At 37.2% G+C, this 17,330-nt stretch overlaps 1 protein-coding gene across 1 annotated transcript; it reads right to left on the bottom strand.

Moving 5' to 3' along the window:
- Positions 1–308: 308 nt before the first annotated feature.
- Positions 309–17,259, bottom strand: gkap1 (G kinase anchoring protein 1). The gene is made up of 12 exons (NM_001011266.1): positions 17,093–17,259; positions 15,663–15,905; positions 12,519–12,659; positions 10,264–10,338; positions 9,716–9,839; positions 7,614–7,636; positions 5,716–5,859; positions 5,251–5,352; positions 5,105–5,168; positions 3,803–3,873; positions 631–708; positions 309–493 (listed from the first exon to the last, which is right to left on the bottom strand). Exons 2-12 carry the CDS (start codon positions 15,882–15,884, stop codon positions 446–448), a joined length of 1,092 nt encoding a protein of 363 aa, NP_001011266.1. The 5' UTR covers positions 15,885–15,905; positions 17,093–17,259; the 3' UTR covers positions 309–445.
- Between the last annotated feature and the right edge of the window lie 71 nt (positions 17,260–17,330).

Here is a 17,330-nt window from a genome sequence, read left to right as displayed (position 1 = left end):
GCAGAGTCTGCAACCACTATTTTAATTTTTTTCCCCAGGCATCCCCTGCACCAAATGAAGAGTAGTTAAGCCCTGGCAACCGGACAGCAGTTGAAATTACAAGCCTAAGAGTTGTAGAGCAAAAATTATAACAATTAAAAAAAAACAAAAAAAAAACAAAGCACATAATATGCAAAATGTCTTAGAATACTGCTGTATACATCAAAGGTAAAGGTAAACTACCCCTTCAGTCCACCAGCTGGTATGTTTGAAAAATCAGATGATGGGCATGTTTTCTCCAACCCTTAATGTAATCTAATAACCAAACATGCAAATGGAATGACAGGTTTTATTAATGAAAAACTAATAAAGTATGGCATTCAATTAGCAATATTTAGCACTGCAGAAAAGTTAGTGTTTATATAAAATGTTCCATCCATTCTGCTGCAAGCTTGCAAATGCTTGATCACCGTCCATGTTCTGATTCTGGGTTCTTTTTACTTTTTTTCCCACCCTGTAGAACAAACAAATGCCTTGTTATAAGCCATAAATATAATTTTCACATATTTTAGTAAAAGGCATGTTATTATTCAACTTTGAACCCCTTTCAGAAGCAAACCATTCCAAAATTAATAATTCTTATACGGTTACCTGATATTTCACTTGTTCTGCTTGCAAAACCTTCACTTTAGATCGTTCTTGTTCTAATGCAGCATGAAGTGTAGTTACCTACAGAAGAGAGAATGCATCCTTTTGTATTGGAAAAAAGTTTAAAACTTTATAAACTTACCGTAAATGCAGTGCTGTTTTCTCTCACTTCTGAGTCAGCTAGCAGTGGGCCCACAGTAAATTAAGCCGTGGGAAATGTGTTAGATGTGATAACCATTTCACCAGAATGAATACTTAACCTAGATAGTTTATATTTTATGAAATAACCTATTAAAGAATCTTGCCAAATGTGAATATATATATCAAGGTTAGGGTATAGTCCTTTAATTGGAAAAAAAAGGAGTTTGGGATCTTGAACAAACATTTTTTTTCCAGCACGGACCCAAAAAAAGGGGGGGGGGGGGGGGTTACCAAATCATGGGCAGAATTTAGGGCATGGTAAAGGCAGCTGAAATTGTGGCCTAGAACATCCTGATTTTTTAGTTCTTTAGTTCAGAACAATAGTACCGGTATATGCACTGAACATAGCGCCAGCATATTCAACGGCACTTAAAGGAAAACTATACCCCCAGAATGAATACTTAACCAACAGATTTATAATATAACTATTTATATTATGAGTGACCTATTAAATAATCTTTACACTTTATCAAAAATAAGGATCCCCAGTGGCCAGTCAGACAAGGCCAAAGTAATTGGTACACAGTCCCAGATTAAAAGGCAAATCAAGTAAAAATAAACAAACATATCCCAAACTTAACACAAAAATTCAAAAAGAAAAATCACATTTTTATTAGAAAGTCCATATTAAAAACATACAAACCCCAAAGAATGCCACAGGGTTTGTATGTTTTTAATATGGCCTAATAACATTGTGATTTTTCTTTTTGAATTTTTGTGTTATGTTACGTCTAGTTATTATAAAAGACTCTTGCCAAACTGTAATATATATATCAGTAAATATTGCCCTTTTACATCCTTTACCTTGATCCATCATTTAGTGATGGGCTGTGTGCCCCCTCAGAGATCACATGACCAGATATAATGCAGCTCTAACTGTAACAGGAAAGTAGTGTGGAAGCAAAAGGAAGAACTCTGTCCATTAATTGGCTGCTGTGGCTTAGCATGTATGTGTGCCTTGGCTTGTTTGTGTGCACTTTGAATCCTATGATCGCAGTAGGTGGCCCTTAATTCTTAAAATGGCAATTTTCTATTTAGGATTACCAAATAGCACATACTATTAAAAAAGTATATTTTTATGAAAATGGTTTATTTAGATGAAGCAGGGTTTTACATACAAGCTGGTTTATGCAATATATTTTTATAGAGACCTACACTGTTTGGGGGTATAGTTTCCTTTAACAAAAATGATACATCATTTACTGCCACCAAAAGGAAAGGTGAAAATCTTACCCCAGATGGCAGCATCCCACAACTTACCAGGGGTGGCAAAAATACACTCCTGGTAACTTTAAGAGACGAAATTCTGGTTCTTAAATCAGACTTTCGGTTCTTCTAGAGCAAAGAGTGCAATTGCTCTCACATTCACACACGCTATGATCCGTGCAATTTAAAAATTCACGTGTGACTAAATTATGTAATATTCCATGTGACCCTGCAAATGAGTGTGACATTAGAAAGTCAACATTTACAGCAATATATTACACTCCCATAGGGCTTGGTTCTGTGGGTATTAGGCCACAAATGTTGTATCTTATGGGCTGATCCTTATAGGTAAGGCCAAGGATGTATGACAGAGGCTGTAAAGTATACTGGTATGCACCTGAGGAAGGCTGTTAAGCCAAAACATGTAGTGCTATGATGTCTCTACAAATATACCACACTGGTATGAAGCATTAAATACTGTGTGCTATCCGGGTCATTGGTTTTTGCATTAATCTTCCAGTCAGAATTCCATGCAGTATTTTTACAGTCTGGAACAAAGACTAACTTACATTATGTTACATTATGCTTAAAAGGTTAAAAACACAAACATGAAGAGAGACATGAAAATGACTTTTTCAAACCGACATCTACTAGATTAGTCCAAGAGCCATACTTATGGTGGCTTTAGTGGATGTTTTGATAATGCACAATGGCAGAAGAAAGGACTTCTTTTACCAGTATTTAAAATATATAAGGTAAATAGCTATTTAAAAAAAAAAAAAAAAAAAAAATGTAGATTGGGGATTGTTGTAAGACTGAACAGAATGTATTAATTACTTTGTACTTGTATTGTAGTCTGTAGGGATGCACCGAATCCAGGATTCGTTTTGGGATTTGGCAGGATTCGGATTTAGCCAAGTCCATGTGCACCCCCCATAAGCACCCCCAAGTGACTTATATTGCTTACCTTGTACCCCGGGGGCTGGTGCCCCTGTTAGGAGAAAACAGCACCAGCCCGGGGTACTTGTAGTGATGGGCTTCCTCCTTATTGCTTCGTTTTGCTGGGACTAAACGACAGGCCCATGCGCAGTAGAGTGAAAAGCCGACTTCTCTGTTAAAGTTAGGCTTTTCACTCTACTGCGCATGCGTGTGCGATCGAAACAGGAAGGAGGAAGCGCTGCAGCTACCCCGGGCTGGTGCTGTTCTCTCTGAACAGGGGCACCAGCCCAGGGTAAAAGGTAGGCGATTCAAGTCACTTGGGGGTGCCTAACATTTTGGCACCCCCAAGTGACTTTGCCTTTCCTTCTCCTTTAAAATCATGTGAATTTTTGTCACAAACACAGGAGTTGAACATTTTTCACCATGCATGCAGTTCTCTTTAACCCTTCTGTGGCCTAAATTGCATATGCAAATTAGGATCTGGTTCAGTATTCAGCCAAATCTTTCACGAAGTATTCAGGGTTCAGCGAATCCCAAAATAGTGGCTTTGGTGCATCCCTAGTAGTATGCAAGGGTACATGTACTCAGGTGCTTCTTTCCTTTCTATGCAAGTACCAGTAGCTGGGGACTTCAATAAGCCTCACAAGAGAACTATGGCAGACAAAATTCCCTTTCTCACCAGCAGCAACATTTGAATTGGAAATACTCTATGAAAGATGCAGATAATGTGAGGATTTGAAAGCTTGGATTAAATCAGCAAGGATCAGTTGATTTTGCCGTTATGAATCTGTCTTAATTTTATAGGTTAACAAGAAAAATAAATACTTACCTGCAGAGTTAATTCATTTTTTATAGACAGCAATTCATCCACCTGAAGCAATATTTCTGCCTTGTCTTTCACTAATTAAGAAAAATACATTGTTAGAATTTAGATGGCCAGTAATAATTCTTTAATTTTCTGTGGCTCTTCTGGGCTAGCCAACACTTTGAAAGCCTTTTTACATGATGTAGACAAGAACTGCTGATTGCAGTACGTGGTGAAAAAACACTGAAATCTTGTGCAGATCACTCCCATTCACTTGAATAAAGTGCAGTGAGTTCGCCATATACAGAAGGATTTACAAGAGATATTAATAAATACTAGTTCACCCATTGCACTTCCCATTCAAATGAGTGGCGTGTTTTGTGGCTCTGATTATCACAATATGGAGCTTTAATTAAAATACTGTAGGGAAGAAGTAAATAAAGACTGCTAATTGTTCTAGCCATATATTAGGAGGGGGATTAGAAGAACATACTTGAAGCTGGCCAAAAACAGGTTTATTGGGGACAAAAAGTCTATTATAACCCTATAGAGAACAACTGAATCAGTTACAAATTATAGCTACAAATCTCCCATGGGACAAACACTAAAAGAAGGGACAAAAAAATACATATGATCTACTTTTATACAGAACTATTAACAAAAAAAAACAAAACAAAAAATCATATAGGCACAAATAGTATATATGTGATTAAACATTTTAACTTCCAGATAGCCTATTGTTTGCTTATATCTATATTTCTATTTTGTGCTTATTATAAGAGAATAGCTTTGCTAGAAAAGTGTCTCTGGTAGTTAGTAATGCCACTTACAACCATGCTGTGGTCAAACCCAGGGCCGTGATTAAGGAAGGAGAGAGGGGAATATTTTTTTCATAAACATATATAGAAGCTGCTTATTAGTTAGAACCATGGAGACTGGATTGATGGGTCTGTTTCCTCTATAGTTGCAACCATGCTTTTCAGTAAAATGATTTGGAGCTCTGTATCACAGTAATCAAGTTTAACCATTTGTCCTATTAAAACCTACCTACTTGCTAGCTGATTGTTTGTGTAACATGCACGAAGGAGTACATGCTTGTGTATAGGGGACCCTAGATAAATAGCATATATGGGGCCCTAAAGTTATGTCATGTCATGATAAACACCAAAGGGGGCCTATGGAAGAATATATAAAAGGTACTTAGTCAATGCTAAAACAGAGCCAGTAACACCTGCAAAGAAGGCACAAGAAAGAAGTTAGGTAGAAACATTCAGCTCAACATTTTTATTACACAAATCCAAAGTGAAACGGAAAGTATGCACTTACTTTCTCCTTCTTGCAGCATTTTCAGAAGTTGGGAATTTCTTGCTTTTACTTCTCTGTACTTTGCCTTTACAGAAAACATGACAAAGGTACATGAAAAAGTCTGATATTCTTTCTAAACCAAAAACAAATAATGAAAGAAAATGTACCTCCCACTGAGAAATTATGCTTTTCATTTGTTTTAATTCTGCTTCTTTCTTTTCTATTTCCTGCTTTAACACTTCTGTTTTACCATCTTTAAGAGCTGGTTCCTGTAAGTACCAAATTAACCACGTTAATGTACTGTTCATTATTAAAATGGCTGCATGTTTCATTTGATTTAAACAAAGGGAAAGTTTGCAACACTTCATTTTTGGCCTTCTAAAATGAGGGAGGCTGCTGAATTAAATTTTAAGGGAAAACCGTTCAGACAGAACACATCTCTATGATCAAAGGTCCTCCTTCTGTTGGATTACAATTTACAAATAAACCCTGTTGATGGGGCCCTTAGCAGGGTAGTGAATTACGGTCATATGAACATAGTAGCTGTTAGCAGCAGAAGGCCAAAATTTGCTGAAGTAAAATGAAGACAAACATTGCTCACCAACTGGAAGCCAATATTTGCTAGAACATACCATGCTGTAGTCAGGTGTGGAAAAACTTTCAGTTACATCACTGCTATGCTCTTTCCTTTTCTCCTTTAGGATTATTTTGGTAACATCTTCTTCTAGTTTATTGAAAAAACCACGGTCTTGGGGCATGGCTGGCGATTTTAACTCCTAAGCAGAAAACAAACAGTTTAATTTTGAGTGCTTTTGATAAAGGGTAATCAGAAAAAAGGATACTTTCAATTAAATCTTTTAGGAAAAAGCTGAAAAACAGCGGTAAAGGGATCCAGCACTCAGCAATGACATAAGTGCTTTATGGGCACAGAAAGCAAACATTTTGCTGCCCTATAAGACAGATCATATTACTGTGGTCTGTAAGGTTACATTTGTGTTTTTATGTGGGAGATAATTCACCTAAAATTAACCTCATGAATACATTATATAGAGAGTTTTCTTTATTACTTTTTGTGGTCAGTAGTACATATTACATTATAAAATTGAACATTTACAAATAAAAAGTAAAAAAAAAACCCAGTTGAATTAACAAGTTAAAGAAGTTAGTATGCAGTTCTCTTTTATTAATACAGAGAAAAAGGAAATCACTAATCAGATTAGGAACTGGCCGCTTAAACAGGCCCCTATGGAAAATTGCGCTTGCATTTTGTAGCTTTCTGTATTTCTTTATGGATTTCCAGAAACTACATCCCATACCTAGATCAGAAAAGTGTGCACAGAACTATAGCAAACAGGCTAATTTCACAGGTATGTATCCAGCCAGGTGCTTTTGTAGCTCTTATATACTGCTCAAGTGGCTTTGTTGTAAAAGCAAATGAAATCAAGATGATGAAACCTGTTGAAATCTATTACCATTTTCCCATATGTATTTTGACTGTTTTTTATAAACGCTCCTGGGGACTCACTGCTAATGGCATAATAAGCACAGCGACAGATTCACCCTCCTGGTGACTTTATGCTAGTGGTATAATGAATGTAAACAGTGGTGGTCAAAATGTCCCTGTCTGCATGTCATGTTATTACAGGCAGTACAGAGAAACTGTGAAGATGCTGTGCACCATCCTTGAAAATATGAGGCAATAGTGGCAATGGGGTCCTTTTTTTTTTATTTCAGCCAGGCATTATTTGCAAATAGTTTATATGTTCTCTCAACTCTTGATTGAGTTCCCTACAGGTACTCCAGTTTCCCGCCCTCTGGGGGATATGTTTTATCATGGAGCAACTTCTACCTATCCTTTTTTTCTTGCTGTCATTAACACAATCATGCTATTAAGGAAGTATACCATTAAGCATAATATAGTTTGGGATTCAGTTTAATAGCCACGTCACTTTTATTACACATGATATAAGTATGATGTAACATAGTAACTTGGGTTGAAAAAAGACATACGTCCATCACGTTCAACCATAATGCCTATATATAACCTGCCTAACTACTAGTTGATCCAGAGGAAGGCAAAAAACCCCATCTGAAGCCTCTCTAATTTACCGCAGAAGGGAAAAAATTCCTTCCTGACTCCAAGATGGCAATCGGACCAGTCCCTGGATCAACTTGTATCTCCCATAACCCTGTATTCCCTCACTTGCTAAGAATCCATGCAGCCCCTTCTTAAAGTTATATAATGTATCAGCCAGCACAACTGATTTGGGGAGGGATAGGCTTGGCATACTGACATCTAGTCATCTAGTATGTGTTTGGCAACAAATACACAGCAATTAGAAGTTACTGTCCCTTAGTGGAGCGGAGTCAACATTTTTTTTTTCCTGTTTCCAGTGTCCAATATGTACAAATTGAGAGTTTATACTTGTTTATTATTTATATTTGCAATATTCCACTTACAAAAGTGGTTATAGTATTAAGTCTCTAACATTAATTGTAAATTAAAACTAAAGTTGAAATGGTGTCTTACCTCTTGTTTTTTTGCTTGTTGATCTGTAAAAGAGAAAAGCTACTGTACTTCATTTTTTCAAAAAAGATTATAACAAATTCTAAGGGGCTGATTTACTAATCAACGAATTCGAATGGGAAAAATTTGGATTGGAAACGGAACATTTTGCGACTTTTTCGTATTTTTTGCGACTTTTTTGTCGCTGTTATGACTTTATCGTAAATTGTTGCGACTTTTTCGTAGCCGTTACGACTTGCGCGAAAAGTCGCGACTTTTTCGTAGCCATTACGATTTGCTCGTATATTGTCGCGACTTTTTCGTATTTAGCGCTCGTAAACGCGGGCAAAACTTTCAGACTTTGCATGATTTTGGAAACCTCCCATAGGACTCAATGGCACTCTGCAGCTCCAACCTGGCCCAAGAAAAGTCACGATACTGAAGCTTGAATGAATCCGAAACTTTCGTACTCGGCGCAAAGGCTACGAAAAAGACGCGACAATTCGCGCAAGTCGTAACGCTACGAAAAAGTCGCGTCAATTTGCCAAACAGTCGTACCGGCTACGAAAAAGGCGCAACAATTTACGAAAAAATCGCAAAATACCGATCACTACGAAAAAAACGCATTCGGAAGCCTTCGGACCGTTCGTGGATTAGTAAATCAGCCCCTAAGTGTGGTCAATTATAATCAACATTTTCTTGTTTTACATTTTGTTTACAAATAAATAACATTTTCCCCAATGAGGGTATATGTTATTTGTAAGACATTTTACATTTTGAAATTAATTATTATACCTTCGCCACATTTTGAGCTCCCACACACAAAGTAAATCACACAATGTGGTGTGAAATATTGGTTGTGTACAAAGTTTGACACATACAAGTCAGAAATCTCCATAAACTATATATTTTTGGTTTTGGCATATTCATGAAACTAATCTAAATCAGTTCTACTTCCAGATATAAAATGAATGTTTGTGTGATATATATCCATAAATTATGCAAAATATCAATTTATTTATTTTGTTCTTGTTACAAAAATGGAATTACAAAGAAATTAAATTTGTTTTTTTAAAAAGCCCAGCTTGCACTGAAAAAAAAAAAAATTACCCTTCTGAAAATTCCTCTTAAAGGAACAGTAACACCAAAAAATGAAAGTGTATAAAAGTAACTAAAATATAATGTGCTGTTGCCCTGCACTGGTAAAAGTTGTGTGTTTACTTCAGAAAGTCTACTATAATTTATATAAATAAGCTGCTATGTAGCCATGGAGGCAGCCATTCAAAGGAGAAAAGGCACAGGCACATAGCAGATAACAGATAAAACACTATTGTATTCTGCAGAACTTGTCTGTTATCTGCTATGTAATCTGTGCCTTTTCTCCTTTTTTCCAGCTTGAATGGCTGCCCCCATGGCTACACAGCAGCTTATTATATAAATTATAGTAGTGTTACTGTAGCAAACACACCAGTTTTACCAGTGCAGGGCAACAGTGCATTATATTTTTATTACTTTAAAGCTCTTTCATTTTTTGGTGTTACTGTTCCTTTAAGTGAAATGACTAGCAAATTAAATGCAAAATCCTGCTGGCAAAATCATTACTTCAAAGCTCATGTAGATGTGGGAATTGGTTTGATGGCAGACCAACAGATTTAATAAGAGCTAAAGATAAATTCATTAAAGAATGTCTGTAAACACAAACACCAAAAAAATACTTCTATTTAAATGGAAAAAAGTTATTTAAAATATAGACTGGAAGCATGTTAGGAATCTTCCTTAACTGTATTACCTTGGCAATAATGTAGCCCGTGCCTTAAGCTACTGCCCACCTGTGGCAGATTCTCAGCCCGCAGATAAACACAAGTTTAGAATCCTAAAAGCTTCTTGATGTGCCTGATCTCGGAGCTATTCTGTCGATCGGGTCGCAGGCACATGGGCAGTTTTGAGCAGTTCCCTGCCAAAATCTGGTCTGCACCTGGATCGACACAATAGCCCCAGCGCAGTAACATCCTTAGGAGCGTAGGGACACCGATAAGCACAGGCTGTGAATCCTCCCCATGTGGCAATAGCCTGAAGGAATACAACATACAAGGATCTATGTAAACATGTTTGTAGGGAGATAATACCTTCTAACTGAAAGTCTTTTAACGGCACTGTCAGGGGCTTGTCCTTCCCTTGGTTATTTCTTCTTTTATCTTTTTTATTCACTTTTTTTGATTGAGGTACTCCATTAACTTCATTACCATTATCCTTCAAAATAAAATGTATTTTTTTTACCTGCTGAAACTCTTAAATTAGTAACATTTTGTGCTAAGGATGAAAAAGATGGTGTTGTTAAAGGGCACCCAACGCAATATTAAAGAATTCACTAAGCTTTAATAGATGTATCAGAAATATCTTTATTTTCTTATAGTTGTTTATATGTTTATTGAGGTAAGTGTAAGTTCCTCTACCAGACTTTTTTCTGGCAGAGTAGACTAATAATCAATTTATAACCCAAAAAGGATAAAGCAAAATAATTCAATTTGTTAGAAAGAGAATTAGTGTATAGTAGCAAAATGTCCCCTTTAACTAGCAGCTAATAATGAAATGCTAATTATTTAGTAGAAATAAAAAGTTTAGTGTCAGATAACAGGTTTAAAGTTTTGAATATATTTTATGCAAACCACAATACCTTTGATTCCTCATATTCTAGTTTACTTAACATTAAAGCCTTCTCAAGATCTGCTTCAAACATATCCGATGTCAGCTAGAAAAAGAGAGAAAAAATGTGTTATGCAAAAGTATACATATATTTTAACTGTCTACAGTGCTTTTAAATACACTTAAAGGAGAAGAAAAGGAAAAGTCACTTGGTGGTGCCAAAATGTTAGGCACCCCCAAGTGACTTTAATCGCTTACCTCGTACCCCAGGCTGGTGCCCCTGCACAGAGAAAACAGCATCAGCCTGGGGTACCTGGAGCGCAGCGCTTCCTCCTTCCTTTCTGAAAATGCCATGAGCAGTAGAGTTAAAAGCCGACTTTTCTGTTAAAGTTTGGCTTTTCACTCTACTGCGCATGCATGCGCAGGGAACCCGGAAGCGATCGCTGCTACCCCGGGTTGGTGCAGTTTTCTCCGTACAGGGGCACCAGCCCGGGGTATGGGGTAAGCGATTAAAGTCACTTGGGGGTGCCTAACATTTTGGCACCCCCAAGTGACTTTGCCTTTCTTTCTCCTTTAAAGGAAAAATACATCTTTGTTCCATTTACTTTCTTGAACAGCAGCTGTGGGCTGCAAATGTTTATATCCTGCCAGATTCTAGATGGTTGTTTCAGACTATGGGGAAAAATTCACAAAAGTGGGTAAAAGTGGTGGTAAAACAGGTGTAAAACTAAACTGAAACAGAAATCCGCCTAAATTCTGACTCATCTGTCACTTTTCAGTTTTTTTGTGAAGACAGCTTACAGAGACTTTTGTGAATTTGTCCTTTTTTAAACAACATTTAAACAACATTTTAATTTTCCCAACATTTTCAAAATGGAGTAAAGCTTAGTGTGTCAGATCAATTCAGAAGGTCTTCTGTTCTGCTTTGTTTCATCTAGTCTTCATTTAACATCTCTTGTAGGTGCCCAATTGCAGATCATTAGCATATTAACAGGAATTAGTAGGACAAGTTTCTGTCTAACCCTAGAACAAGAGGTTTTAAAAAGCCTCATTAACATTTTTATATACAAGTAAAACACTGATTAAACAAAAAGTGTAATTTATACAAGCTTGTATATAAAAAGTTTTTACCTCACATTTGCATTATTATGCTAGTTTTAGCTTAATGAATGTTAGCTTAATTTAGCTTTGTCACTTCTGTTTCCAGCAGCCATCTTGATGATCAGCAAGCAGCACATGCACACTAACATCCAAACTGGGATACTGGGGTATAGTAAATTCAAGGATTGGCTGGCTCAACAGGGCACTCGTAAAAAAAACCTGGTGGACCCTGTCCTGCTGGCATGTTGGTGGGTGAGCGGGATTGCTGTTGACCGGTAATCAGTGACATTAAAGATGTAGTGCGATGGCAGAGTAGTGTATGGGTGGGCCCTTGATTCACTTCTTCCTATGAATCCCCAAATACATCAGTCTAACACTGAAGGAAAGCCTTGTGGTTTGGTAGTTTGATATAGAAAGCCATATTTACCCATTTTGGATTCTTCATATGTACTTTCCAAAAATATATGGTGTCCTGGGTGAACATACTGAAGTACAGTATGCTGACTTGTGCTGGTGCTATGAAATTTTGGCAGTGTACATACAAGTCAGAAAACTCCATAAAACTATACATATTTGGTATTGGCACATTTATGAAACATGCAGATTTTTAAATCAGTTGTATTTCCCCATAAAAAAAAATGTGATTTATATTCCTATATAATGCAATAAAAGCAATTTTGGTATTTAGACACTTAAATCTTGTTACAGAAGTGGAAAAAAAAGCTCAGATGATGCATAGTTTTCATAGGCAAACTAAAATTTCCCTTCAGGAAATGTCCTAAAGTAAAATGACTAGCAAAGGAAATGCAAAATCCTGCTGGCAAAAACATTACTCCAGGCTCATGTAGATGTGGGACTTGGTTTGATGACACACCGACAGATTTAATAAGAGCTAAAGACAAATTTCTAAACAAAATGTCAGTAAAATTTAATCTAAAAGACTAAATCTGAAAACTGCCTGTTTAAAAGTCTAATTCACAATGTAGATAGAGGTTTGTGAATAAATCTCAATATCACCACTTTTGTGTATTACAGTCAAATTAGAGAGTTTGTTAAGGGGATGAATACTTTTTTAAAGCACTGTATAGACATCTGCAATGACTCTTGAAAACTTTGGCAAGAAAATAGAGTAAGGGGTAAGTTTTTTTGCACAGAAATAAAAAAAAAAAAAACAAAAACCCAAACCTGCTCATCCCTTTGTTGCCATTGCTGCCAGTCATCTTCCTGATATTCTTTTGGTACATTATGTGTTGAATGCTCTTGCAGTGCTCCACCAATGCCTTGTGAGGGCTTTGAAGGAATCTTTTTGAAAGCAAGGTTTCTCAACTGAAATAAGAGAACATTTAAGAAGAGTCATCTATAAGGAATCTATCAACTCTAATTTATTTCCCCCTTCTTTTTTTGATCCAAAAACTATTGCTTCATGAGGCTATAAATGTATTATTACATTCTATTCAGGCCTTTCCCTAAGCATATTTCAGTCTCTTAATAAATCCACTGTCTGGTTGCTGGGGTAAACTGGATGAAAGCAACCAGATAAAAACATGAATTTCAAACATGAGTGCTGCTGAACAGAAAGCTAAATAATTCATTTACAGAAATAAATAAATGGAGACAAAGTGTCACATGAAATCACTGTCAATGTCTCAGTAATTAAAAGGTGAATTAACCCTTTTATCAATACAGCCTTGACACCTACATAGCCCAACATACTCTAAAAGGTGTTGTTCACCTTTGAGTTAACTTTTAGTAGATGATATAGAGAGTTATATTCTGAGACAATTTGCAACTGGTCTTTATTTTTAATTATTTGTGGTTCTTTACTTTTATTTTATTCAGTAACTTTCCAGTTTTGAATTTCAGCAGCTATCTGGTTGCTAGGGCTTAAATTATTTAGCAACCATTGAGTGGTTTAAAAGAGAGATGGGAATATGAATAGGAGAGGTCCTGGATAGAAAGATAAGTAATAAAAAGTAAGGATGACAATAAAAGTGCAGCCTCAGAGAGCAATTGTTTTTTGGCTGCCAGGGTGAAGGACCCCCATTTGAAAGCTGGAAAGAGTCAAAAGAAAAGGCAAATAATACAAAAAGACTACAAAAATAAAAAAATGAAGACCAATCCAAAAGTTGCTTAGAACTGGCCATTCTATACCATACTAAAATGTAACTTTATCGTGAACCACCCCTTTAAAGTGATGCTAAGAATCGATGTGGATTTAATATTTATTTAACAAAGTCAATAAAGTATATACATAGTTATTCAGTATAAAAAGCTGTTTTTTTGCTTCAGGGGTGGGCTTCCCTAGGAGGTTTGGTGTTTGTAATTAGGCTCTGATATAGAGCAAATGGACTCTATTGTACTGTAGTTTATCTAGAAGAAAGACAAGAATGCTTAAAAGACTATATTCAATGATGTTTGGACCATTAGCAGCAATACCATCTGAATTAAAGGATGTGAACAGTTTTCTGATTTGCCAGTTAGTAGCGGAGTACAGAATCTACAGGTACATACATAGTGTAAGAATATGAATTAAATATTAGTACAAAACTAAATATACTAAGTAAGCATCACACTTCTAAAATGAGTAACCCCCATGCACTCTCTACATGATTAAAGGAGAAGGAAAGGCTAGTAAAGAGTTAATCTCAAGCTGCAGGCATACCTTCAGTTGTCTCAATAGTGCCCTTAAGTCTCCCCATATTTCACCTGTTCAGAAGCCAAACAGGAAAAAAACGCTGAGCATGGGTAGAGAAGATTCCCATAATGCAACGCTCCTGCACAGACACTACGACCAGATCCTTAGCTTGTAAACATCAGGAGCGTCTGGTTGCTATGGCGACGCAGAAGAGATGCAGCTGGCAAGAGTGAAAAGCGGTGAGCAGCGGGGGGACTGGTTTTGTTGGTGCAGGGACCAGAGCGGGGGGGTTGGGGTTAGTGTTGTGAGCCGGCAGGCGGCAGATGCCGGGATCGAAGCGGGGGGTTGTGAGCCGGCATGTGCGGGGGGGGGGGGGGGGGGGCGTACTGGCTTGTGCTTTTCAGCAATAGCCCAAACAGACATGCTGGACAAGATGGCGGCGCCGTTCACTGAAACAAGTATGTAGTTTCTAGTATGTATATCTCTGTAAATCTATCAGAAATATTGCGTTTTTACACAGTAATAGTAGTACTATTTAATAGTGTGCTTAATAGGTTTTGACTTTCCTTGTCCTTTAAAGAACAATAAAAGCCATTACTCAAAACAGTATGTGATAGCAACCCACCTGCTGTACCCGATCACTAGATTATTTTATCAAAATTCTCAGCAGTGCTCCTCCTGTGCCCTCTGATGTGTATGCCTTATTATCCTCGATTGCGGGTGCCATTTTACTGTGTGTGATGCCATGAAGATGGCCAAGTGGAACGATTCGCACATGCACCAATATTAAACCATCCCTGACCCCAGCGTAAGTACTCTAACAAAAGTAAACAAAATTGTGCGGGAGCACACTCCATGAATACTTTTGAATGCACACACGCTGCCCTCTGACTCCAACAACTGCGCATGATCCTAGGTCTTAGTCTTCGTGAAGAAGCGGTGGATTATGTTTTTTTTCTACAATGAGGCTTATGATCCAAGGGGACTTAAAGGAAAAGTAACACTAAAATTTTTTAAGTGAAAAAGCTATTCTACCCTGCACCAATAACTGCCCTATCCTGCAAACCCCTTAGTATTTTGAATGCTTTAAAAGAAAATACCTGTTAAAACTTGGCTTCCTGTTAATTGAACTAAGGCGATACGGCGAAGGAAGGAGCAGCAATCACTATGCGACGATCGATTGATCAAGTCTAGCCTTCTTTCTGTATAGGAAGGAGTCAGGCTAGACTCGATCAATCGATCGTTGCATAATTGATGCCTGCTCCTTCCTTCGCCGTATATCCTTAGTTCAATTGACAGGAAGCCACAAAAAGCCAAGTTTTAACAGGTATTTTCTTTTAAAGCATTCAAAATACTAAGGAGTTTGCAGGATAGGGCAGTTATTGGGGCAGGATAGAATAGCTTTTTCACTTAAAAATTTTTAGTGTTACTTTTCCTTTAAAAGCAAGGATGGCACAACTGGAGGTATGCCTGTGAAAGGAGATTAACTCTTTAGTAGACTTTCCTTGTCCTTTAAGAGCAATTCGAATGCCACAAAATAAATCCCAGCAGCTATGTTATACTGAAAGTTCCCCATTTATTATATTGGCTTTTTTTTTTGTTATACACTGGCAATACAGGTAGATCTGACAGATTAGATGTTAGTCAAAGCAAATGCAAACATTTAATAAAAATCAATTAGTAGTGGTCATTACCTCATTTGCCTCACTTTGCTGTTGCTCCTTCTTTTTCCTCCTCTTTTCTTTTTTTTTCTCATTACCTTTGGACTTTCCCTTTGCAGCTGACCCAGAACGGGCTTTACCTGTAGCATGAGCTCCTCTAGCCTTCTCAGAGTCAGAGTCACTACTGCTGTCTACTTGTAACAGTGCAAACCGGGAAGCAGTAGTAGGAACCATGCTTACAACAGCTGATGCCATTCTTGTAAGGGCGAAATGAATCTGAGAGACATTAGGACATTAAAAATGTTACACATTACACCTGAATGCTGAGACAACCACTACAAACAATGATACCATTTTACATTTGTGGTCTTTGGTGGGCATGGATAGAAATCTAAAAGTAAGGTTTAAATAAGAAGATAATATCAAATGTAGAAGAAACCTAGGATTTTCTGTTCTCCAAGTAGAAAACCACAAATGCTTCTTTGTTTTGTCTACTTAATATGGCATGAAACTGAACTCTAATCAGTTTCAAGGTTGCCAGAAGGTACCCACGCCATACATGCACGGAGACTGCTCTGCTAAGTACCTGGGTGCCAATTATAGTTCAATATAATAAGCAAGGAAATCTATCACTCACAGGATTTGAGACTCAGTGTTAAATCACATTTATTGATCAACGTTTTGGTCTGATTTACAGACCTTTATCAAGATGTTTAACCAGAACAAACTGAGCCTTAAGTACCCCCAAGTGTTTTGGCGCCAAACATACAAAACCATGGCGTCATAATGACTTTGTTGCTGTTGCACCATATTATATGTTACAAGTTTTATTAAACAAGGTGTGTGTCATGTATATCTTATTTTGGTACATTGTTTTGCATGAAGTCTACTGGTATTCACTACTCAGAATAAGTGGTGTCGGGACACATATATATATTATGTACATTCACTCATTATGATGCCTTTGTGACATACATTTGGCACCAAAACACTTGGGGGTACTTAATGTTTGGTTTGTTCTGTTTATACATCTTGTTAATGGTCTGTGAATCAGACCTTAACGTTGAACATTAAAATAAATATGATTTAACACTGAGTCACAGATGCTGTGAGTGCTGTATTTCCTTGTTCATTATATATATATATATATATATATATAGATTCCATGAAGTTGAACTCCTCCAAACTGATATATATATATCTCAACCCAAACTGACTGTGTAATTCCCCCACCCAGTAAGCCAGTCCTTTCACATGAAAGGATGCAGGGCGAGTACTATTTTATTACTGATACAAAGCTGCAGGCTACAATTGTCAGACGAGGAATATGACTAAAGCAAAGACAACTGCTATACTCAACTATTCAGTGGCTGCCTGTACTACAGAACAGACGCTTATGTTATTTTGGAGGCCATGAACCCCTTATACAGTTAAGACAAATCTCAGTTGCACTGGCTACATACCTATCTATATATAGCGTGTTACACAAGCCGCACGAATATACTTGGCTACAGTCACACGGTACTAAACACGCTCTTCTGCTGACACCGGTACCAAATATCCAATCGGAGCGACACAATCTCAGTAGTAAACTGTCTTCACTTCATCACAAAAAGCACCTGCACAGCACCCAAGAACCCCACTGTTTACAGAAGCCCGGCAGGGACAAAAATAATGCGCTGAATTTCCAGCCCCTCCTTC

This window comes from Xenopus tropicalis, chromosome 1 (assembly GCF_000004195.4).
Source record: "Xenopus tropicalis strain Nigerian chromosome 1, UCB_Xtro_10.0, whole genome shotgun sequence".
NCBI lineage: Eukaryota > Metazoa > Chordata > Amphibia > Anura > Pipidae > Xenopus > Xenopus tropicalis.
This window is presented reverse-complemented; position numbering and strand designations above follow the sequence as displayed.